General features: G+C 44.9%; 1 protein-coding gene across 1 annotated transcript in view; it reads left to right on the plus strand.

The window, feature by feature from the left end:
* Positions 1-23,424, plus strand: part of BTC (betacellulin) — a 114,327-nt gene that overhangs the window by 83,171 nt on the left and 7,732 nt on the right. The window contains exons 6-7 of the mRNA XM_030192136.1: positions 6,085-6,202; positions 14,344-14,490. Of these exons, the coding sequence (XP_030047996.1) occupies positions 6,085-6,202; positions 14,344-14,490 (265 nt within the window). The remainder of the gene's footprint in view (positions 1-6,084; positions 6,203-14,343; positions 14,491-23,424) is intronic.

A 23,424-nucleotide genomic window follows, 5' to 3' on the forward strand; every position in this document is an offset into this window, starting at 1 on the left:
TGGCTCTAACATTATGAACCGTGACATGGCCCTTCAGAGTCAGCCCAGCTTGGGCATGTGAAGGAAATGCAATCTGCTAGTCATTTAGAGAGTGTGTGTTTTCCGATGGCGACCCCCCTCCTATTAGGGTCAAAAGAAACAAACAACTGGGCGGACTGTCTGTAGGGCTTTGTCCGCTCCACGTAAAAGGCCAATGCTCTCTTACAGTCCAAGGTGTGCAACTTGTCCTCACCAGGGCGGGTGTGTGGATGGGGAAAAAATGTTGTCAAGACAATTGACTGGTTCAGATGGAACTCCAACACCACCTTCGGCAAGAACTTAGGGTGAGGTTGGAGGACTACTCTGTTATGATGAAACTTGATATAAGGTGCATGCACCTTATGATATAAGGTGAGCTTGAAGCTCACTGACTCTACGAGCTGAAGTAACAGCCACCAAGAAAATGACCTTCCAGGTCAAGTACTTCAGATGGCAGGAATTCAGTGGCTCAAAAGGAGCTTTCATCAACTGGGTGAGAATGACGTTGAGATCCCATGACACTGGTGGAGGTTTGACAGGGGGCTTTGACAAAAGCAAACCTCAGATAGGCTTACCCTCTACACATTGATGATAAGCACTAATTGCACTAAGGTGAACTGTTACGGAGTTGGTCTTGAGACCAGACTCTGACAAGTGTAGCAGGTATTCAAGCAGGGTCCGTGTAGGACAAGAAAAAGGATCTAGGGCCTTGCTGTCACACCAGACTGCAAACCTCCTCCATTTGAAAGAATACCTTTTGGTGGAATCTTTCCTGGAAGCAAACAAGACTCAGGAGACACCCTCCAAAAGACCCAAGGAGGCAAGTTCTAAGCTCTAGGCTGTGAAAGCCAGAGACTGGAGGTTGGGATACAGAAGCGACCCCTCGTTCTGGGTGATGAGGGTCGGAAAACACTCCAATCTCCACGGTTCTTCGGAGGACAACTTCAGAAGAAGAGGGAACCAGATCTGACGGGGCCAAAAGGGCGCAATCAGAATCATGGTTCCACGGTCTTGCTTCAGCAAAGTCTTCCCTACTAGAGATATGGGAGGATAAGCATACAGAAGGCCTGCTTGTTGGTGTAATACATAGCAACCTGATTGTCTGAATTAGAATGATTTAATTGGACAGCCGATCTCTGAAAGCCTTGAGAGCATTCCAGATCGCTCGTAATTCCAGGAGGTTGATGTGAAGATCCTTTTCCTGAAAAGACCAAGCTCCTTGAGTGTGAAGTCCATCTACATGAACTTTCCACCCCAGGAGGAATGCATCCGTCGTCAGCAATTTTTTGCGGCTGAGGAATTTGGAATGGACGTCCCAAGGTCAAATTGGATCGAATGGTCCACCACTGAAGGGAACTGCAAAAGTCGGTGGAGAGATGGATCACACCCTCTAGATCCCATGTGGCCTGGCACCACTGGGAAGTTAGGGTCCATTGAGCTGATCTTATATGTAGGTGTGCCATGGGAGTCACATGAACTGTGGAAGCCATGTGCCCTAAGAGTCTCAACATCTGCCGAGCTGTGATCTGTTGAGACGCTCGAGCCAAGGATACTAGGGCCAGGAGATTGTCTGCCCTTGCCTGGGGAAGATAAGCTCGAGATGTCCATTTGTCCAACAGAGCTCCAATGAACTCCAATTTCTGAACCGGAACAAGGTGGGATAATTGATTATGAACCCCAGTAGCTCTAGCATTCGAATAGTCATCCGCATGGACTGTAGAGCGCCTGCCTCTGAGGTGCTCTTCACCAGCCAATCGTCGAAATAAGGGAAGACATACACTCCCAGTCTGCGTAGCGATGCTACGACAACTGGCAGGCACTTTGTAACGCGAGGCCAAAAGGCAGTACACAGTACTGAAAGTGCCGAGTTCCCAACCGAAATCGAAGATACTTCCTGTGAGCTGGGAGTATCGAGATGTTGGTATAGGCATCCTTTAAGTCCACAGAGCATAGCCAATCGTTTTCCTGAATCAAAGTTGATGCTTCCCTCGACGCCGATGCCGCCGACCTCGGTACTGACGTCGACGTCGAAGGACCGGACCGATCAGCAAAAAGTCTTTCACGTTGAGCCTCCCGAGATACTTGGGTCCGCTTTGGGTCCTCTTTTTCATTAAAGAGCACAGCTTACAAGCAGCTGGCAAATGTTCGGGCCCAAGGCACTGGAGACACCACGCATGGGGGTCGGTACCCGAGATGGTCCGGTTGCAGTGAGTACAACGCTTAAAGCCGCTAGGAATCCTCGATGACATGGACAGAAAAACGGCGGCTGTGAAATTAAAGGACTCGATCGTGCCAAATAAAAAGGCACAAAAAAGGAAAAGAAGACCCGGCCGAGCAGCCAAAAAGCCGGCCGCGACGAAAAAGAAGGAAACTTTAAAGAAAAACTAATAAAATAAGGGAAAAACTAAGTCTTTTTTTTTTTTAAACAAACTACTGGGATGTAGAAGAAAAAAAGAAAAAGGGGAGCGGTAAACGCTAAACTAAGTCTCCTGAGCTGAAATTGAGCACAATCGAAAAAAACATATCACTCAAGACGTGTATCAAAAGAAACTGAGAGGGCACGCTCGCGCTGTGGGCGGGAAGCCGTTCGCGCATGCACGGTTCACTCTGCCTGTGCACTGATGTGTTCTAGAAGTTTTTGTTTTTTCTTATGGATTTGCTGGTCTCCTGTTCTGTTGCAGACAACAACCCAATTGTGAGAACAAGCAGCCGGCTTGTCCTCGGAGAATGGGGGAAGAGAAACACTACAAGAAGAAGGGAAGAGAACAGATTCACACTTAGAAGTGTTAAGAAAGAGAAGGTTGGACTTGAGCCAGGAAGATACGTGAGAGAGTCAGGAGTCAAGGCGCTGAGCTGCTGAGGCATCAGATGCTTCACAGAGAATTTGGATACCACCTGTATAGTAGAATGGGATACAGGAGTGCTCTTGGATAATAGTGAGTAGAGGAGCTAGGAAGATATTAGAATAGGGGCGAGAATAGAACCTTGGGGGACGCCAGAAAGTAAAGGCAGGGAATTGGTGGAAGAATCTTGAAAGCAGAGCTGGTAGGAATGGTTACTAAGATAATTACAAACCATGAGAAGACTGTGCTGGAGATACCAGTAGAAGGGAGGCAGTAAAGAAGGAGAGTATGATTAACAAGGTCAAAAGCGGAAGAGAGATCTAGAGAGACTAGAATGACAGAGTGGTGTTGATCAATGGAGGTGCGGATAAGATCAGAGAGGCCAATAAAAAAGAGTTTCAGTACTGTGGGAGATCATAAAACCGGTTTGATAGGGATGGAGAATGTTGCTCTGTTCAAGGTGGTGAGTGAGTTGCACATAAACCAGTTTTCCCAGGCCTTGGAGAAGAAAGGGAGATTTGAGATAGGGTGGAAGCTAGAGGGAAGACACAGATCAGGGTGGTGAGTTTTAAGGGTATAGACCAAGGTATGCTTCCAGGAGGTTGGGTTAGTACCTTTGGACAGAGGGGAAGGAGAATAATGTGCAAAAAAAGACACAAGATGTGGGTCATGGATCAGCAGATAAAGAGGAAGGAATGAGGGATAAAAGAAACTTGGACAGGGAGTGGATAAAAGGAAGTTTGAAAGAGGCCCATGTAGATGATGGGCAGGGGGAAAGGGGTAGTGGGCAAGGAGGACAGGGGAGGGGACAGAGGGAGGGTAGGAGAGTCAATCAAAGTGAGTCAGATTGCCATGCTGTGGCAAGGGTGTCCAGAGGCAGAATAGAGGGATCGTAATTGGGGGAGATGTTAGAAGAGGAAGCAATGGAATTGATGAGTTAAAAAAAGTGCCCGAATACGGTAAGTTGCGATCCATCTTTTCAAAGAAGGTTCTTTTGGTTGGTGACTCTCACGGCTATATTCCTGATATAGAGAACGGAAGAGAGCAAGACAGAATGCTGAACACAATTTGCACCATTTATGCTCAGCAGGTGAGAATAGAGCAGGCAAAGACCGGGGTAAACCAGGGAGAAAAATGAGAGTGGGAAGGGAGAATAGAGGTAAGAGAGGCATGATGGTTAAGAATGGAAGTGAGTCATTGAGTTGAAGAGTGCAATCGTTGATTGGCAATGACGGGGAAGGAGGAAGTAGAAAGAGACGAAGAGAGACAGGCAACAGAAGAATCATTGAGGAAGTGGGGGGGGGGGGGAGGAGGAGGTGGCTGGAGACAGGGCAGCTGGAGTGAAATAAGGAAGTTGTCTGACCAAGGAATGAGGAAGAAAGGATGGAAGATGAAGGAATAGTGAGGGGTGGGGAAGTAAAGATCAAATCAAGGGAATTGCCGGCATTGTCAGTGGGGAAAAATGTGTTGCATGAGTCCAGGAGTATTTGTGAGTGAAAGGAATGAGATGTTGAAGTCAGAAGGGAGTAGATTGAAGTAGAGGAGCAGAAGCAGGATATACAGAATAGAGCATTCTAAGACAAAAATTTGTCCATAGAAAGAGAGGAGGGGGAGGGTGGTAGAGTAAAGCAATATGCAGAAAGAAGAGGAGAAAGAGATGAAGAAGGAAAACTTCAGAAATCATTTGGGGCTTAGTGATGCAAAGAGTAAGCTGGAGGGAGGAGCAAAGAAAACAGTCAACCCCACCACCATGGCGGGATGGGCATGGAACATGTAGGGAAGAGAAGTTAGGTGGACATGCAGCAAGGACAGAAGCCATGTCTCCTGGGTGAAGCCAGGTTTCAGTGGCAAAGAAAAGTTCCAGATCATGGCGGTATATAAGGTCAGATACAAGGGAGTATTTCTGTCCTAAGGAGCAAACATTTAGGAGGCAGGCATTGAGGTGAGAGGGAGTGGAGAAAGGGGTATATAAGGGAGAGAGAGTAGAAGGGAGAGGGACAAGCTCCTGAACAAGAGGGTGTATATGAGAGAACTGGGGAAGATGCGGTCAGAAGATAGCCAAGATCACTGAGGGAAGCAGAGAGGGGGAGGAAGACAGGGACATGTGGTATGGAGAGAGAGAGACAGAAAGGAGGTGAGCATTAGGAGGAGGAGAGTGACGAGGCAAGGAGCGCATAAGGAGTACATCTTCCTGCTGCTTAGTCACGCTTCTTCAGCACAAGCGCCTTGCACTGGGTTGTTAAAAATAGCCGTGGAAATATGACGTCACCTCAGGGAAGTTGCAGCGGGGAAAAGACTGGTTTCGGGCAGCATTCAGTATGACAAGTTGAACTTGAAATCATAAGAGCACAGAAAGCAACATCAGACAGAGAGCAGTACAAACAACTTTGCTATGGTTGGCTGATACAAACTGTCAGTGTCCTCCCCTCCCTTATAAGACATCTTGCTATGGGCCTGACATAGCTTTGAATATCAAGACTAAATTAGTGCAACTGCAGGAAGAAAGAAGGCCATTGAAAATGAGTTATTGCAGTAGAGGCAGTACACACTGTTTTGAAAGGTCATTGCCCCAGTAAGTATCTCAAGTAAGGCTTTCAGCTAGATCCAAATTTATCCAACAGGGTTTATCTAGTCCTGGGTTTCTCTCATTGCATGCAGGGGCTTGTTCCTTTTCTTAGGGAATGTGAAGGGGAAATCAGAACTACAAATCCCTGCATGCAATGGGTATAAACCCAGGACTGGATCAATCCTATTGGGCAAACCTAGACCCAGTTGGCAACCCTAGTCCCAAGGGTAGCAAATATTGCTTAAAAAAGGCATTAGGTACTATGCGTGAAAACATTTATGGTCTAGTAATAGTAAATCTTGTGCAGGGTGGTAAAACTGAATTGATCAACTTTTGGTTCACAGGTTTCACACTCGAATTATTCTTGCTTATCACTTAACATTTTTTACATCATAACAGGCATTATTCATAGCATATAGAAACTACAAATCAGACCACCTGTTGGGAAATGAGATGGTTGTTATGTAACAGTAATCTAGGGGGAAGGGGGGCTTTCTAGGTTCTTACAAAAAATCTTTCTCTGCTCTATTCTTCTCCAAATAAAATAGAAACCCCTCATTTTCTCTTTACTTCCAATTTTCTTAAATACCCTTGTTGTATATTTTTTTTAAATTTCCTTTTGATCTATATTGAAAATAAGTTTTACATTCATTCTAGATCACTTTGTAACTGTGAAACACAGAGAACACTTCTCCAGATGTCCTGAGGAGTACACTTATTATTGTGTTAAAGGCAGGTGTCGATATGTAGCATCACACAATACACCGTCCTGTGTGTAAGTATTGGATATTTTCACTATTCTAACTGGGAAAGAGTAAACAACAGAGGCATAACTTGGAAATATTTAGGTAATGATATATTCTGTTGAGAGAGATTCAGTTTATAAGCTCCAAATGCTATTACAACGTCACATGGGAGTTTTGAAAGAGTGACACAGTCTCCTGTTGAAATAGGATAGGTTTCCAGTGCTGAATCTATTTCAGGACTTGATTCTGTCCCCAGCAGCTTCAATATAGATAGGGAAATCTGTGTATATAAGGTGGGATGTGTTTTTCTTATTGGGCAACAGTTGGATCGCCGATTTAGTTGGTTAACTAATTAAGAGCCGGTTTCACACATAGGAAAGATAATGTATATGGTCATAATGGGATGCTAACTTGATAATTTGACATGTTTTGAAGGGGTGGCTACTTTTTATTGATAAAATGTTAGAAAAAGCGTTGTATCTTATTCTAATTGTATTTTACTTCACAAATTAATTCAGTTCTTGTTTACATTAAGAATTTATTTATCATTTTTAGTGCTTGATCTTCAAACATACTTGTCTCTGAACAAATTCTCCTAATTCTTAAAATTTGACTGATCGGTAAACTAGTCTTCAAGTGGTATGGGTGAGAGCTACAAAAATGTAACAAAGTATTTCGATAAGAGGATTTTTGAAACAGAGTAGTTTGTATCCAATTCGATTTTTTTGAACACCCTTACATCCAAAAATTCCAATTCTTGATGATGGTAATGGAATGTAAACTTCAAATTTTGTTGTAAAGAATTTAATTTCTCCATAAATTGCAGGAGTTCTCTCTCTGAGCCCTCCCAGATGAAAAATATGTCATCTAAGTACTGTTTCCAGTATGAGACATTTCTAAATTCCTCTAATGTATATACCAGAACATCCTCAAATTTTGCCAGATACAACGTAGCAACCGAAGGGGCTAACGTTGCCCCCATTGCTATCCCTATCTTTTGCTCATAAAATTGCTGCTGAAAGAAAAAATAGTTCTTGCCAATTACCAATTGAGCCAATTTCATAAGATATTCAGTTGATATACGATGGGGGGCAGGTCATTGATCTAATATTTCTTTTATAACCATCAAAGCCTCCTCCTGCGGGATGACGGTATAAAGAGATGTAACATCAACCGTAACAAAGATGGAATTATCTGTGAGCCTCACATCTTGAAGACTACATAAAAAATGCGTCGTATCTTTCAGATAAGATTTTACCTGCAGAGCCATTGGTTTCAAAAAAAACATCCAGTAGTAAAGATAAAGGTTCCAATACGGTATTACACAATGCCACAATTGGGCGACCAGGCGGGGTCAATTATTAAACTTGAAAGAGCAAAGATGGATATTTCAGTTGCAAACATTGTCTCCGGGTGGTTTAAATGCAGAAATAGATTGGTGGTTTTCCGGAGAGCAGGGAAATTATATAGGTAATCTTGAGTCTGTCGGAGGAAAAGGCCCCGGGCTGCATCTCAAAGAGCATGAGGCACTGGTTAAGGAACCCCCGACAAGCAGAAGGAGTACCATCAAACCGAGGAGGCTCCAGAAGCCGCAACCCAGGAGTAGGGAAAAAGGACCCAGATGAAGCAGCAGGTGGTTAGCGTCGAGTTTGGAGAGTGGACATCTGGGAACACACATCCTGTAAGACTCCAGACAGTCGGTTTAGCTGGGCCTGTTGCTGGAGAACCTGGCTCAGATCTGACAGTTCGGGTTTGTCCGGCGAACTCATGGCTTCAGCTTACTGTGAGACTTGTGAGTTCTTGTGCCAAGTGGAGCACTGCTGAGCGCGATGGCATGCCCCTGTACTCTGCTTGGCGGCCGAGGAATCCCGAAGTTGACCGCTGTTCCCCAGAGGTTGAGCCCCCAGGTGCGGGCGGCCAGTAAGACTTGTGCAGGAAGCTGAGGAGAGGGGCGCTGAGGAACTAGCCAGAGGGAAACAGAAGGGAATGGTCCTGGTACAAGCAATGTCCAACCAGCAGGCAGCAGGCAAAAGAGTAATCCAGGTACAAGCAATGTTCAACAGGCAGGCAGCAGGCGAGAGAGTAATCCAGCTACAAGCAATGTCAACAGGCAGGCAACAGACTACAGAGTAATCCAGGCACAAGCAAAGTCAGCAACGAGGGACCAGCAGAAGAAGCAGACTACAGAGTAGTAACACCTACCAAAGTAGAAGCCGAAGCATGGAGCCCAAGGATAAATCAGCAGATAAAGTGCTGGCATCTGACGTCAGCAGGAGCCTAGCAGGGTGAGAGAGAGCAGCCATTGGGAGAGAGCAAGAAGAGGGCACAAGCAGTAGCCAACAGGAAAGGAGCAAGGGAAAGGGAACACCCTGAAAGGCCACGCGGGATGATGGGGTGGATCTACGCAAATGTGCAGTGCATCGCGACGCGGAGACGCCAAGTAGGCAAATGGAAGCGCTGTACAAGGAGGCTGGAAGCACGCCGTGCTGGTTAAGATGGTGCTGCAGTGGATCCCCTCGAGGACGTCGAGGTAGGGGACGTGACAGCCACGCTGGTTACGACGGCGCTGCAGTGGTGCCCCGCGCCGCTCGAGGATGTCGAGATAGGGGACGTGACACCAAGACAGCTGTCTCCTCCCAAACACTTTCTAAAATCCTATTTAAATGGTGCATGAGTTCCACTGTCTTCAGACCAGTTGACCAAACGATCTTCACACAAAGCAGTCACCCACTGTCTACATTCCTAATGAATGATTTGCCAATTACAGCAGCCATCCTAACCCCTTCCTCCTGGACACAAGCCCCTGGAGAGACATCTTTGATGTTACAGAATATTGCATCACCCAAAAGGCAGATCCTGGCTACACGAACATTTCCTGGCACACAAAGGTGATACTTTCTTCCCAAGTGATCTTTCTTCTCCAAAGCAGCACAGAAGCTGCCAGATTTGCATTGGGACTGCTCTATATTCCTGAAGGTCTCCTTTTGTACCTCGGTGCCTCAGCTTCTCCAGATCTGCTACTGTAGCTTCCTGAGATGTGTTCATCTTCTGATAGCCAGGAGCTCTTTACACTGAGTGCACACACATGACCACTTACTGATTGGGAGGTGATCATTTATGTGCCATTTAATACAAAGACCAGATATCCCCCATCGTGCTGCTGGATTGATTTTTCAATATTAGTATTGGTAAGTTGTTATTTAAAATTGATAAGGGAGTAGGAATGCAAAAAGCACCAGGAGCCTTCAAAAATAGTGCTTTTTGCTGTATTTTGGACTTTGTTCTGTACTTTGGATCCTCTCTGTACCTTTTTAATATTTAGTCAGTGGAATTGACTGGCATTTGAGCTGCTGACTGATGATTCACAATATTTACATAAATTTTGTAAAAGGGTGTTGTGGTGAAAATTTGTGTGCTTTATTCTCCTGATAGCAAGCATTTTGTGGTAATTTCCCTGTCAGCACTCGCAGATTGAGTGTTAGTTCTTTTTAAATTATTTTTTCAAGAGGGGTGGGGTTGTCATGAGCAAGAAATGAGTGGAAGTGTTATCCAGATAGCCCTAGCAATAAGTGCTCCTGTGTTAATATTTTTGCAGGTCTTGTGTACTAGCAGAAAAATTAATGCAGGACCTGAAAAAAAATTTAAAAAGCCCTTTTTAGGGCTGTGTTAAAAATGGGTATAGCTCATGAGAAAGTCCTATGTTAAAATGCACTAAGCCCAATTCTTAAAACCTTTTAGTAAAATGGCCCCTAAGTTCTAATTCTAGGCAGACAAGGTTTATTGCTTAGATTAAGGATGATTTTCAGCCAAATATAGCTAATTAGATTTGGCTGCAAAATGTTGCTCAGTCTTTTTTTCTTTAATTGACTTTTTTTTTTATCTTTTAAATTATATCTGTGGGTTTCTTGATATTTTTCACAACTTTGTAGACACCCCAAATTCTATATATGGTGCCTAAAGTTGTGCGACTAATTTGGCCACACGCCAAATTGTACACACAACTTAATTGAACAACAAGCCAATCAGCATCGATAATTGGCAATTAACCAATTATCAGCACTAATTGGCAATAATTAGGATTTACACGCATATCCGACTCTATAACAGAATGCGCCTAAATCCTATCGCTTGTAACAGTTTAGGGGTGTTCCCAGATTTTATGCACATTGACACAGAATCATGCCTAACTTAGGGGTCCTTTTACCAAGCTGCGGGAAAAAGGGCTCTGCGATAGCAGCAGGGGCCATTTTCCCCACGAGCCAGGGCCCTTTTTCCCGCAATGGGTAAAAAGCCCCCCCCCTCCCAAATGGCTATGTGATGGGGAGCACTAAGGGCTCCTGCAGTAACTGTGCAGCGCACAGTGCTGCCTGATTACCGCCAGGTTAGTGCCCCGGTAAAAATTTGTCATTGCGCTGGAAATGGCACATGCTCAAGGTAGAACTAATGCCGGAGGCTGCATTGGGTCGGCAGTAGTTCTGGGTTGCCGCATGGCAACCCTTTAGTAAAAGGGCCTCTTAGGTGCCAGTATTTTAAGTCTGCTTATATCAGGCCTAATTGCAGCCTTGTACAGTTAGGCTCAACTTAGTGCTATGCAAGATTCTATACAGGACCCATACTCTTTATAGAATCGCGCTAAGTGTGTTTCATTTTCGGCATTGATTTTTAGGCACAACTTATAGAGTTTACACCTTAGAGAAAAAGGCAATGTACATGCGATGATATAACTCTCATACTTTTCTGGGTCCAAGAGTGCATCTTGATGATAACATAAGGCTTATTAGTAACATGTTTTTATGCCATGGCTGGAATAGTCTAGTGCAGTGATGGCGAACCTATGACACGCGTGTCAGTATTGACACGCGTAGCCATTTTCGGTGACACGCGGAGAAGCAGCGGAGTTCCTTGAGCGCGACCTCCCTCCCCCGGTGAAATCACCCCCCCCCCCGGTGCATGTTTACCCGCTGGAGGGGGGTGCCGTGTGCGCTCCTATTGGCTCCCTCCCTGCTGCTCCCTCTGCCCCGGCTCCTGCACGGCCGTTAGGGGATCTTTGATCTCACTTCCGGCCGGCGGAGCAGAGAGCAGCGGAATGCCGTGGGGGACGCATCTCTGAGGGCCCTGTGATCACCATTACCCGCAACCATCATCCAATCTACTGTTCTGGGGTGTCGTGGATTTGTAATTGACCATCATTACTGAGATAGGTGAGGGGGAGGCTGGGAGAGGCGAGGGCATGTGCTATGGGTGCCGTTTCCCGCCATTAGAAATAGCGGCAGCCGTCTTAATTTACATAAGGTGGTCAGTTAGGCTAGTTAACCCCTAATTGCCTGCAGGGCTAACAGGCTATCTATAATTCTATCTTCTGTCACTGCCCCCCTGATGGAGAACCCAAAAAATAAAAAACCAAGGTTAAGTAAAGGAAGTGGTAGTAGCAGTAGCCGACCCTTTCAAGAGACATGGACCGAGATGTATGGCATTATAGAAAAAAATGGCAGATCATTTTGCGTTCTATGTACTGAAACGGTAGTAAGCAGAACGTGGAATATAAATAGACATTTTGAAACTAATCATTCCCAGCTCTTGAAAAAAAGTGAGGATGACAGGAAGGAATACATTTCCAGGCAGCTACACTTTTATAAGAGCCAATCTAAGTCCATCCTTAAATTTGTAAAAGGTTCTACAAATTTAACATCTGCAAGTTTGAGCATTGCTCACTCCATAGCTCAGCATGGAAAAGCACTCAGTGAGGGAGAATTTATTAAAGAAACTCTCCTAAGATGTGCACCAGTTCTATTTCACGATATGCAGAATAAAGATGCAATTATTAAGAGAATATCTGAGTTACCAGGAAATTTGGAGTGCCTGGATCCGATTACCAGACACTTTTAGCACCCTGAAAAATATAGCAATGGCTTTACTCACAATTTTTCCCTCTACGTAGTTTTGTGAAACCTTATTCTCAGCGTTAAATAATATCAAAACCAACAAAAGAAACAGATTGAAAGATGAAGTTAGTAGTGCTTGCTTGGGCTTGAAGTGTACAAAATACCAACCTTCAATTGAAGATTTAGCCAATGAAATTCAGCAACAAAAAAGTCACTAATAGGCAGATTAGTTAAAGAATTCCCCCTCCCCCTCACTTATCTTAGTTCACGGCACCCCACACAAGTTAAATAATATCAAGACCAACAAAAGAAACCGACTGACAGATGAACAAAGAAGTCACTAAGTAGGTAAGTTAAATAATTAGTTTTTGGTTTATTAAATACAGTTTTATATTACAATTATACATTTTTGTTATTTAAACTATAAATATCGCGAAATAATGGTTTTTTTCTCGAAGTGACACACCACCCGAGTTATGCTCGGTTTTTTGGCGAATTTTGACACACCAAGCTCAAAAGGTTGCCCATCACTGGTCTAGTGTGATGAAGTATCACTGAAATGTCAGAGGTTTCTCTTTATTTTCATTAGAGTTGGGATATAATTGTCTTAAGTGAAAGAATTTACTAACCAGGAAGGTTCTTAAAATTGATTGGATGAAACTTGGAAATTATGCAGTGGGGCCTGTGTGGTAAGCTATTCCACAATGCATGTTTGTAAAATCAACTTTGAAACATTTTTGCAGGAGGGCCAGTACCTGTTGTGTGGGTTTTTGCAAAATATTTGTCATTTGAATCTTTCTGAGATTTGTTTCCCACGTGTCATTCCTATTTTAATAACCACCTTTAATGCAATTTTTGGTATATCACAGTTGGAGATTCATCATTTTATTTATTTTGTAATCATTGTGATATAAACAATTTCCTTCCCTTGCTTATCTCCTCCTGTCCTGGTGGTCTGCGAGAGGGAATCAAGCTCAGCTACTAGTTTTCTAAAGTACTAAACTGCAGACTGAAAGTTTGGAGGAAGCATGTTGAGCTGCTACTTCATAACCGCAGGAGTATTTTAATTTATCAGATTATACCTCAGTGTACTGCTATAAACGAGAGGTATGGATGTTGTTTATCCTTACTCTGTATGTTCTAGAGCAATACCAAAAACTCGAATGAAGAAAACGATCACTCACTCAATGTTTACATTCAAAACAAGAAAATAGTGATCAGTCCCAGCTTGCCAGTATGTCCGTCAATAAGCTAAGTCTCTCTCAGTTTCTCGTATGCTCGTTTTTGTGAAACAATATGAATGCTGATAGTAAATACAGATGTAAATGTTGACCGGACCTGCTAGACTTGTTCAGGATTGTGAGAAAACAACAACAAAATATGAATTAATAAAAATAAAAATAAAAAGTCACTATAACAGATTATAGAAAAAGAAGTGATACATTTTGGACTCGGAGGTTTTTTGGGTGAGCCAATGATTGAGTATAGCTGTGCCAGGCACGTTGAATCTTGCAGTTCCTGTGAACAGTGCCTTGGTTTCAGCAACTACTGGGCTCTTTTTCCTCCTACCTAGAGACATAAATCGCTAGATATAGTGATTTATTCCTGAACATGCTGGCAAGCTGGGATTGATCACTATTTCTTGTTTTGTCTGTATGTTCTAGGCCATTTCTGCTTGCTTTTCCCATTAGTTACCTCCTCTGTCCAAATAATTCCCAGCCCAGTGTTTGGTGGTATAGGTAATGGGAGAGAGAAGACCATTTGAGTTTTACAATCTTCTTACTGTGCAGTAACAGAGGGTACAAATAAGTGATTCCAGCTGGAAAGCTAAGCAGGCCTGGGAATCACAAAGCAAGGAGAATCATGAAACTCACCAAAATATCTCATTTCTATATCATAACTTGTTGCAGTGGTGCTGAAGCACTTTTTAAATAAGCTGGCTAGTACAACATCCTTTGTCAGCTGCATCTTAAAAGTTCACCCCTCTCATTTAAAGGTGAGAATTTCTAAGCCAGTGGTTCCCAAACGGTGTTTGAGATAGCCACCATGAATATTCATGATAGAGATTTGCATGCAGTGGAGGCTGTGCATGCAAACTTCTCTTGTGAGTATTCATTCTGGATATCCCAAAAACCTGACTGGTTGGGGTGCTTCCAGGACTAGGTTTGGGAACCACTGCTCTAAACACTTTTTATTATCATTGTAAAAAAATGCAGCATATTTTAGCTGTCGGCCTTGCCTGAAACCCTCTCTGAAAGCCTTCATTTTTCCCTCCTTTCTTTTGGCAGGTGTGTTGAGGGTTATACAGGGTCACGGTGTGAAAGGCTGGACCTTTTCTACTTGCGAAGTGATCGGGGACATGTTGTCATGATTAGCCTTATAACAGCTATATTAGTACTTACCATGCTCACAGTCATCACTTGTGTATGTTATCAGTAAGTAGAAAGCCTTGAACACATCATTTACCTTTTCTTTTTATTATTTAAAAAAACAAAACTTTGCACAGTATGGTGTTAGTAACAAGGTCTGTCTGGAGTGTTAGAAACATCAGGGTTATTAAAAATGTTTTAAGGGGTCCTTTTACTAAGGTGCGCTGAAAAATGACCTGTGGTAATGTAGGCGCGGGTTTTGGGTGTGCGCAGAATCATTTTTAAAAATTTTTGCAGAGAATGGACGTGCCGCAAAATAAAAATTACCGTGCATTCATTTTGGGTCTGAGACCTTACTACCAGCCATTGAACTAGTGGTAAAGTCTCACGCGGTAACTGGCCGGTAATGACCTACGCACGCCGAATGCCACTTGGCGCGCATCCAATAGGCGTAGTAGAAAATGACAATTATTTTTCAGATGCACACCAAAAATTAAATTACCGCAAGAGCCATGCAGCAAATCCATTTTGGCGCACGTTGGGCATATATAGATGCTTACGCGGCTTAGTAAAAGGGCCCCTAAAGTTGTTCATTCATCTTTTTAGAATTGGACGTCCCTTCCCCTTCAGTAGTTTGGAGTTGGATGTCCCTATTTTGAGTCTTCCCTAGTCCCACCCAAAAGACTTCCAGACCACACCCCTTGCTTTTTTAATGTACTGCAGTGTCAGATTCCATATCCTGCTTTTGTAAAATTGGGATTTGGACGTCCAGTTTTCAGATGTCCAAAACAAGAATAGAGCTTCTAAAATAACCAGTATAGCTTACTAGATATTACATACTAGGGCCATGATGGCGAACCTATGACACGCGTGTCAGTACTGACACTCTTAGCCATTTTCGGTGACACGCGGCCGCATGTGGCCGCATACAGAGAAGCAGCGGCATTCCCCGGGGCGGATCGCCGATGCGTCCCCCCCCCCAGGTGCAGCGCGACCTCCCCCCCCCGGTGCATGTTTACCCGCTGGGGGGGTGCCGTGTGCGCTCCTATTGGCTCCCTCCGAGTCCTCCGCTTGTTCCCTCCCTGCTGCTCCCTCTGCCCCGGCTCCTGCACGGCCGTTAGGGGATCTTTGACCTCACTTCCGGCCGGCGGAGCAGAGAGCAGCGGAATGCCGTGGGGGACGCATCTCTGGGGGCCCTGTGATCGCCATTAACACATAACCACAGCAACCATCATCCAATCTACTGTTCTGGGGTGTCGTGGATTTCTAATTGACCATCATTGCTGAGATAGGTGAGGGGGAGGCTGGGAGAGGCGAGGGCATGTGCTATGGGTGCCGTTTCCCGCCATTAGAAATAGCGGCAGCCATCTTAATTTACATAAGGTGGTCAGTTAGGCTAGTTAACCCCTAATTGCCTGCAGGGCTAACAGGCTATCTATAATTCTATCTTCTGTCACTGCCCCCCTGATGGAGAACCCAAAAAATAAAAAACCAAGGTTAAGTAAAGGAAGTGGTAGTAGCAGTAGCCGACCCTTTCAAGAGACATGGACCGAGATGTATGGCATTATAGAAAAAAATGGCAGATCATTTTGCGTTCTATGTACTGAAACGGTAGTAAGCAGAACGTGGAACATAAATAGACATTTTGAAACTAATCATTCCCAGCTCTTGAAAAAAAGTGAGGATGAAAGGAAGGAATACATTTCCAGGCAGCTACACTTTTATAAGAGCCAATCTAAGTCCATCCTTAAATTTGTAAAAGGTTCTACAAATTTAACATCTGCAAGTTTGAGCATTGCTCACTCCATAGCTCAGCATGGAAAAGCACTCAGTGAGGGAGAATTTATTAAAGAAACTCTCCTAAGATGTGCACCAGTTCTATTTCATGATATGCAGAATAAAGATGCAATTATTAAGAGAATATCTGAGTTACCAGGAAATTTGGAGTGCCTGGATCCGATTACCAGACACTTTTAGCACCCTGAAAAATATAGCAATGGCTTTACTCACAATTTTTCCCTCTACGTAGTTTTGTGAAACCTTATTCTCAGCGTTAAATAATATCAAAACCAACAAAAGAAACAGATTGAAAGATGAAGTTAGTAGTGCTTGCTTGGGCTTGAAGTGTACAAAATACCAACCTTCAATTGAAGATTTAGCCAATGAAATTCAGCAACAAAAAAGTCACTAATAGGCAGATTAGTTAAAGAATTCCCCCTCCCCCTCACTTACAGTGGTGGAAATAAGTATTTGATCCCTTGCTGATTTTGTAAGTTTGCCCACTGACAAAGACATGAGCAGCCCATAATTGAAGGGTAGGTTATTGGTAACAGTGAGAGATAGCACATCACAAATTAAATCCGGAAAATCACATTGTGGAAAGTATATGAATTTATTTGCATTCTGCAGAGGGAAATAAGTATTTAATCCCTCTGGCAAACAAGACCTAATACTTGGTGGCAAAACCCTTGTTGGCAAGCACAGCGGTCAGACGTCTTCTGTAGTTGATGATGAGGTTTGCACACATGTCAGGAGGAATTTTGGTCCACTCCTCTTTGCAGATCATCTCTAAATCATTAAGAGTTCTGGGCTGTCGCTTGGCAACTCGCAGCTTCAGCTCCCTCCATAAGTTTTCAATGGGATTAAGGTCTGGTGACTGGCTAGGCCACTCCATGACCCTAATGTGCTTCTTCCTGAGCCACTCCTTTGTTGCCTTGGCTGTATGTTTTGGGTCATTGTCGTGCTGGAAGACCCAGCCACGACCCATTTTTAAGGCCCTGGCGGAGGGAAGGAGGTTGTCACTCAGAATTGTACGGTACATGGCCCCATCCATTCTCCCATTGATGCGGTGAAGTAGTCCTGTGCCCTTAGCAGAGAAACATCCCCAAAACATAACATTTCCACCTCCATGCTTGACAGTGGGGATGGTGTTCTTTGGGTCATAGGCAGCATTTCTCTTCCTCCAAACACGGCGAGTTGAGTTCATGCCAAAGAGCTCAATTTTTGTCTCATCTGACCACAGCACCTTCTCCCAATCACTCTCGGCATCATCCAGGTGTTCACTGGCAAACTTCAGACGGGCCGTCACATGTGCCTTCCGGAGCAGGGGGACCTTGCGGGCACTGCAGGATTGCAATCCGTTATGTCGTAATGTGTTACCAATGGTTTTCGTGGTGACAGTGGTCCCAGCTGCCTTGAGATCATTGACAAGTTCCCCCCTTGTAGTTGTAGGCTTATTTCTAACCTTCCTCATGATCAAGGATACCCCACGAGGTGAGATTTTGCGTGGAGCCCCAGATCTTTGTCGATTGACAGTCATTTTGTACTTCTTCCATTTTCTTACTATGGCACCAACAGTTGTCTCCTTCTCGCCCAGCGTCTTACTGATGGTTTTGTAGCCCATTCCAGCCTTGTGCAGGTGTATGATCTTGTCCCTGACATCCTTAGACAGCTCCTTGCTCTTGGCCATTTTGTAGAGGTTAGAGTCTGACTGATTCACTGAGTCTGTGGACAGGTGTCTTTCATACAGGTGACCATTGCCGACAGCTGTCTGTCATGCAGGTAACGAGTTGATTTGGAGCATCTACCTGGTCTGTAGGGGCCAGATCTCTTACTGGTTGGTGGGGGATCAAATACTTATTTCCCTCTGCAGAATGCAAATAAATTCATATACTTTCCACAATGTGATTTTCCGGATTTAATTTGTGATGTGCTATCTCTCACTGTTACCAATAACCTACCCTTCAATTATGGGCTGCTCATGTCTTTGTCAGTGGGCAAACTTACAAAATCAGCAAGGGATCAAATACTTATTTCCACCACTGTATCTTAGTTCACGGCACCCCACACAAGTTAAATAATATCAAGACCAACAAAAGAAACCGACTGACAGATGAACAAAGAAGTCACTAAGCAGGTAAGTTAAATAAATAGGTTTTGGTTTATTAAATACAGTTATATATTACAATTATACATTTTTGTTATTTAAACTATAAATATCGCGAAATTATGGTTTTTTTCTCGAAGTGACACACCACCCGAGTTATGCTCGGTTTTTTGGCGAATTTTGACACACCAAGCTCAAAAGGTTGCCCATCACTGTACTAGGGTATTGTTGCTATAGCTAGAAGGTTGAGTACCCTTTCTCTTGATCCACAAATAAATCAGTTTATTTCTAAGACTTTTTGATGATAAAAAAACGTCACCAAATTTGTAAATATTTATCAGTTGAACAATTTAGACTTCTGGTCCAGGCAGTGATCTTGTTCCAAATGAATTACTGTAACATCGTGTATCTGGGATGTTTTCATCAACAACTGAAAAAATTGCATTCCATGGCATCCCACAGATCAATCCAGAGACTTGTGGGTTGTGCCCCTCTACCAGCAGGTGGAGATAGAGAGAACCTCCGAGGTTTGCTATATGTGGACCTGTGCAGCCAGCTGACCCTCAGTATTCTCTCTATCTAGCAGATGGAGGGACATCTCTGTGCAGCTCTGGTTTGATCTGGCTACTGATGTCCTTTGGGCCTAGTTTAGCACAGACAGGGGTTGAGTGGCTGTTTGCAGCTTGTGGTGTACACCTGGTGGTGCCAGGTCCCTCCTGGTCTCCCTCCACCTTTCCTCCGTCGCCCGGGGCTGGTGGCCTGATTGTGTGTTTCCTTTCTCTCCTGACTAAAAAAAAAAAGTAAGAGATTTTGTTTTTGTTTAATCATACGGAGGAACTAGACGTTCTGCCGAGTCAGTTTTGGGGCAGGCTTTTGTGAAGCATGTCATTGCCTTCTGAGGCAGCTAAGTGCTGCTCCCGGTGTGGGGGCCGGAGAGCAGCATCGGGGGAGTGTGAGTTGGAAGCACAGGGAATAGTTTTGGCGGTTTCCTTGGGGCAGTTAGTGCAGCACATGTTGGCGGGCGCCATTTTTCCTCTCAGGTGCGACCCGCTCCGCACGTGGTGGTTGATAGACAAGAGGCGCAGCGTGCTTCTGTGGCACTGGCTCTGATGGAGGGAAGCGAGGTACAGGGAGCAGGGGAGTCCCTTGCAGTTCCATTTCCCCCGGATTTTATTTTATTAATGCACAATGCCTTTCTTTTGAAGAAATCAGGAGCTTCTCTTCAGGCAGCCCTGTCTCTTCCTCAGCTAACTTTGGTTGCTGCAGCCTCTCAATCTTTCCTGCCAAAACGTCCCTGGGTGGAGATTTTGGATCCCGAGGAGCTGTCTGACACAGATGGCCCGATTTTGTCTCCGGGCTCTCCCTCAGAATCTTTGGATTTGGCAGATGAGGTCACCCTGCTCTCTGAGGAGGGGGATGATCCGATAGCTGCCCGCCTTTTTCGCAGAGAAGAACTTCCCTCCCTGATTGTTAGGGCATTTGAGGTTTTGGCCATTTCCCCCCTGATTCATCAGGGGGGACGGGTCCAGTGCCCTCTGTTATGTCTGGCACCAAATGCCCACCTTGTTCCTTTCATATGCATGAGGCCATGAAGATCCTTATTTTGGCGCAGTGGGATACGCCAGACAGTGGGCTTAAGGTTGCTTAGAGCTATGTCGCTCTTTATGCGCTACCTGCTCCTGACTTAGACATGCTGAAGGTCGATACAGTGGATTCCTTAATCACAACGGTCACTAAGAAAACCACTTTCCCCGTGGAGGGTGGCATGGTGCTCAAGGACCCTCAGGATCGTAAGTTGGAGACTTGTTTGAAGCTGCCCTTGAAGTAGTGGCCCTTTCCCTGCAGGCCTCAGTTTGTGGCTCCTATGCGGCGCGGGTATGCTTATCGTGGGTACAGAAAGCCTCCTGTCCGGAAGATCTCGTGGCTGTTTTGCCGGCCTTGGAGTCTGGTTTAGCCTTCCTTGCAGATCTTCTTTATGATCTTTTGAGGGCTTTGGCGAAGGAGGTTTCCCTAGCGGTCACAGTGTATCGCTGGCTGTGGTTGCGGCATTGGGCTGCAGACGTGGCCTCTAAGTCACGTTTAGCAAGGCTTCCTTTTAGGGGAAAAAACTTTTGTTAGGGACAGACTTAGAACAGATTGTGAAGAACCTCGGTGACTCAAAGGACCAGCGCCTCCCGGAGGACAGGTCCAAGTTTGTACGACCGGTGGGACCTAGACCTAAGTTTAGGGATACACGGCGTTACTGTCCAGGTCGCGAGGCCTCTTTTCAGAGAGCAAGGTCTTTTCAGAGGCCTCAGCCCTTTCGAGGTGACAGGCGAGCCTTCCTTTCCGGTAACAGAAACCAGCCTGCAGCCAGGTCTGCCCAATGATGGGGCCCTTGTCTATATCCAGCCGGTTATTGGGGGCAGACTGTCCCTATTCCTGGTGGATTGGACCAGGGTAACATCCAACGAATGGGTCTTGGAGGTTATCAGAGACGGCTACAAGTTAGAATTGGCTCGTCCGATAGCAGACTCTTTTCTGGACTCTCCTTGCAAATGTCCCGCCAAGGTGCGGGCCGTTCGACACACCCTCCCCAACTTACAACAACTGGGTGCTATCCAGCCTGTACCCCCAGCAGAAAGAGGATGCGGTCGATACTCCATTTATTTTGTGGTGCCAAAAAAGGGCAGTTCTTGGCGACCCATCTTAGATCTCAAGTACATCAACAGGTCCTTGCGGGTTCAGATTTTCCGCATGGAAACCCTCCAATCGGTGATCGCAGCGGTACAGCCAGGGGAGTTTTTGACCTCTCTCAATCTCAAAGAGGCCTATTTACACGTTCCAATCTCTCCTACCCACAGGCGCTTTCTTCGCTTTGCAGTGCTCGGTCATTTTCAATTCAAAACAATGCCCTTCGGCCTACTTCAGGACTGCTTGGGTACAACCCACAAGTCTCTGGATTGATCTGTGGGACGCCATGGAAGGAAAAATTCTTACTTGATTATTTTCTTTCCATTAGTCCCAACAGATCAATCCAGAGCCCCCCCCCCCCCCCTCCCTGGGTTTACTGTCTGTGGTTTTGTTGCGGTTGGTTAGCTTTTTTTCGGGTTCCGTTGTTCTGAATGTTCCTTCGGTTTTTTTTGTTTGTTTTTTAAATCATTTATTTATAATTTTTCATTTTACAAGGGTCACTTGCAAACAGTAATACAGAGATGACTGTACATTAATACAATATTAGAGGAAAACAATCTCAACTAGATAAATAGATTATATACAATATTTCTCTTTCTTAGAATGAATGTTCCTTCATTTGATTAAAAAATAAAATACATAAATATAGAAGTGGTGGAAGTATGTTGAGCAATTGATCTGACAATGTCAGGAGAGTTTTCTATTGTTTCCATTCCATTGCTTTGGTATCGTTCATACTGAGGTTCAGCTGGCTACTGTCACGTCTGTGGTCGTGACCCCTCTCAGGCGTACCTTATTTCTGGTGGTCAGCTTCTAGGCTGGCTTTTGTCTGTTCTTCCTGAGTTAGCTCTGTCTCTGTGTGCTGGCTGCTTCCAGCATGGCTCTGATTTCTCCACTGTGCTGCACCTGTGTATGTTGAGCCTCTCTATGCTTCAGTATGCTTTCTGCCTGCTTCTTGGTTTGTGCTCCCCTCGCCCTCCGGTGGCCAGAACCGGTGGCTGCCATAGACTGTCTTGCTGTCCCTACCCGTTCCAGGCTTCAGCCTAGTCCGGTTCAGATCTTCCAGGCTGCCAGACTTGTCTTTCTTGTTTGTGCCTGAACAGTATCCGTAGTTGCCCTGAGATTGCTGCAGCTGAGCCTCAGGTGCTGATGGGCTTTATTAATCACCTAGAAACTTCTGTGTTTGCCTTTGCATCGTCTAAGGTCCCTGGTATGTGGGTGTGCTCTGTGCACTTCTGCCTAGTCCAGTTTTATTCTGAGTTTCTTGCCTGAATCTAGTTAGCTTGTGTGTAGCTTAATTCTAGTTAGCTTATGTGTAGCTTAATTCTAGTTAGTCTGTGTGTAGCTAGTTTTGGTTCTATTGCTTACTTCCTAGTCTTGCCTCTGGTCTGTATTCCTGGCTTGGGTTTCTTTCTTAGTGGCTGCTTGGCAGCTTTCAGTATTGCTCTGCTCCATGCCTGTATTTCTAGCTACTGGAGCTTCAGCCATAGTCCTGTTCTCTGCCTGTATTCCTAGCTACTGGAGCTTCAGCCATAGTCCTGTTCTCTGCCTGTATTCCTAGCTACTGGAGCTTCAGCCATAGTCCTGTCCTCTGCCTGTATTTCTCAGCTACTGGAGCTCCAGCCATAGCCCTGCTCCCTGCCTGTATTTCTCAGCTACTGGAGCTCCAGCCATAGCCCTGCGCCCATGTCTGCCTTGCTTTTGTCTAGGTGCCTGTGGGCACTTCTGTATTCTGATTCCTGGTGTTCCTGCCTGCTAGTTCCAGTACCAGTTTTCCTCCAAGTCCTGCCGGCTGCCTGCACCTGGGGGCTCAACCCCCGGGGAACGGCGGATATGTGTAGGTGAAGCCTAGGTCCAGTCCGATGTGTTCCTGTCCAGTGTGTTTCAGTTCAGTGCGTACCAGTCCGGTGCGTTCCAGTCCAGTGTGTTCCAGTTCAGTACTCCAGTCCGGGGTTCCAGTCCTGTTTTGTCTTGTCTCTGGTTTGGAGGTGATTTTGCCTGCCACTGCCGCTCCATGGCAGTGGTCCAAGGGCTCACAACCCAGTGCTTCCGGGAGAAGCGTGACAGCTGCAGAGGTCCACATATAGCAAACCTCGGAGGTTCTCTCTTTCTCCACTTGTTGGTAGAGGGACACAACCCACAAGTCTCTGGATTGATCTGTTGGGACTAATGGAAAGAAATGATCAGGTAAGAATTACATTTTTCCATCAGTTCAGAACACAAAACAATTCTGACAGAATCTCAGTTTATTTTAACCATCTTACTGGCATCCAATACAATTCAGGATTCAGTTCAAACTGGCTTGCTTTCTTTTTAAGCTGTTGCAAGGTTTAAAGCTGCATATTTTTATGATCACATCCACTTTTCTATTTGGGTAGGATCCTGTAGATCTAATAATTCTAGTCTGTTTTATTTTCCTTCTGTAAGGGGTAGAAAACATT

This window comes from Microcaecilia unicolor, chromosome 2, assembly GCF_901765095.1.
Source record: "Microcaecilia unicolor chromosome 2, aMicUni1.1, whole genome shotgun sequence".
Classification (NCBI taxonomy): domain Eukaryota; kingdom Metazoa; phylum Chordata; class Amphibia; order Gymnophiona; family Siphonopidae; genus Microcaecilia; species Microcaecilia unicolor.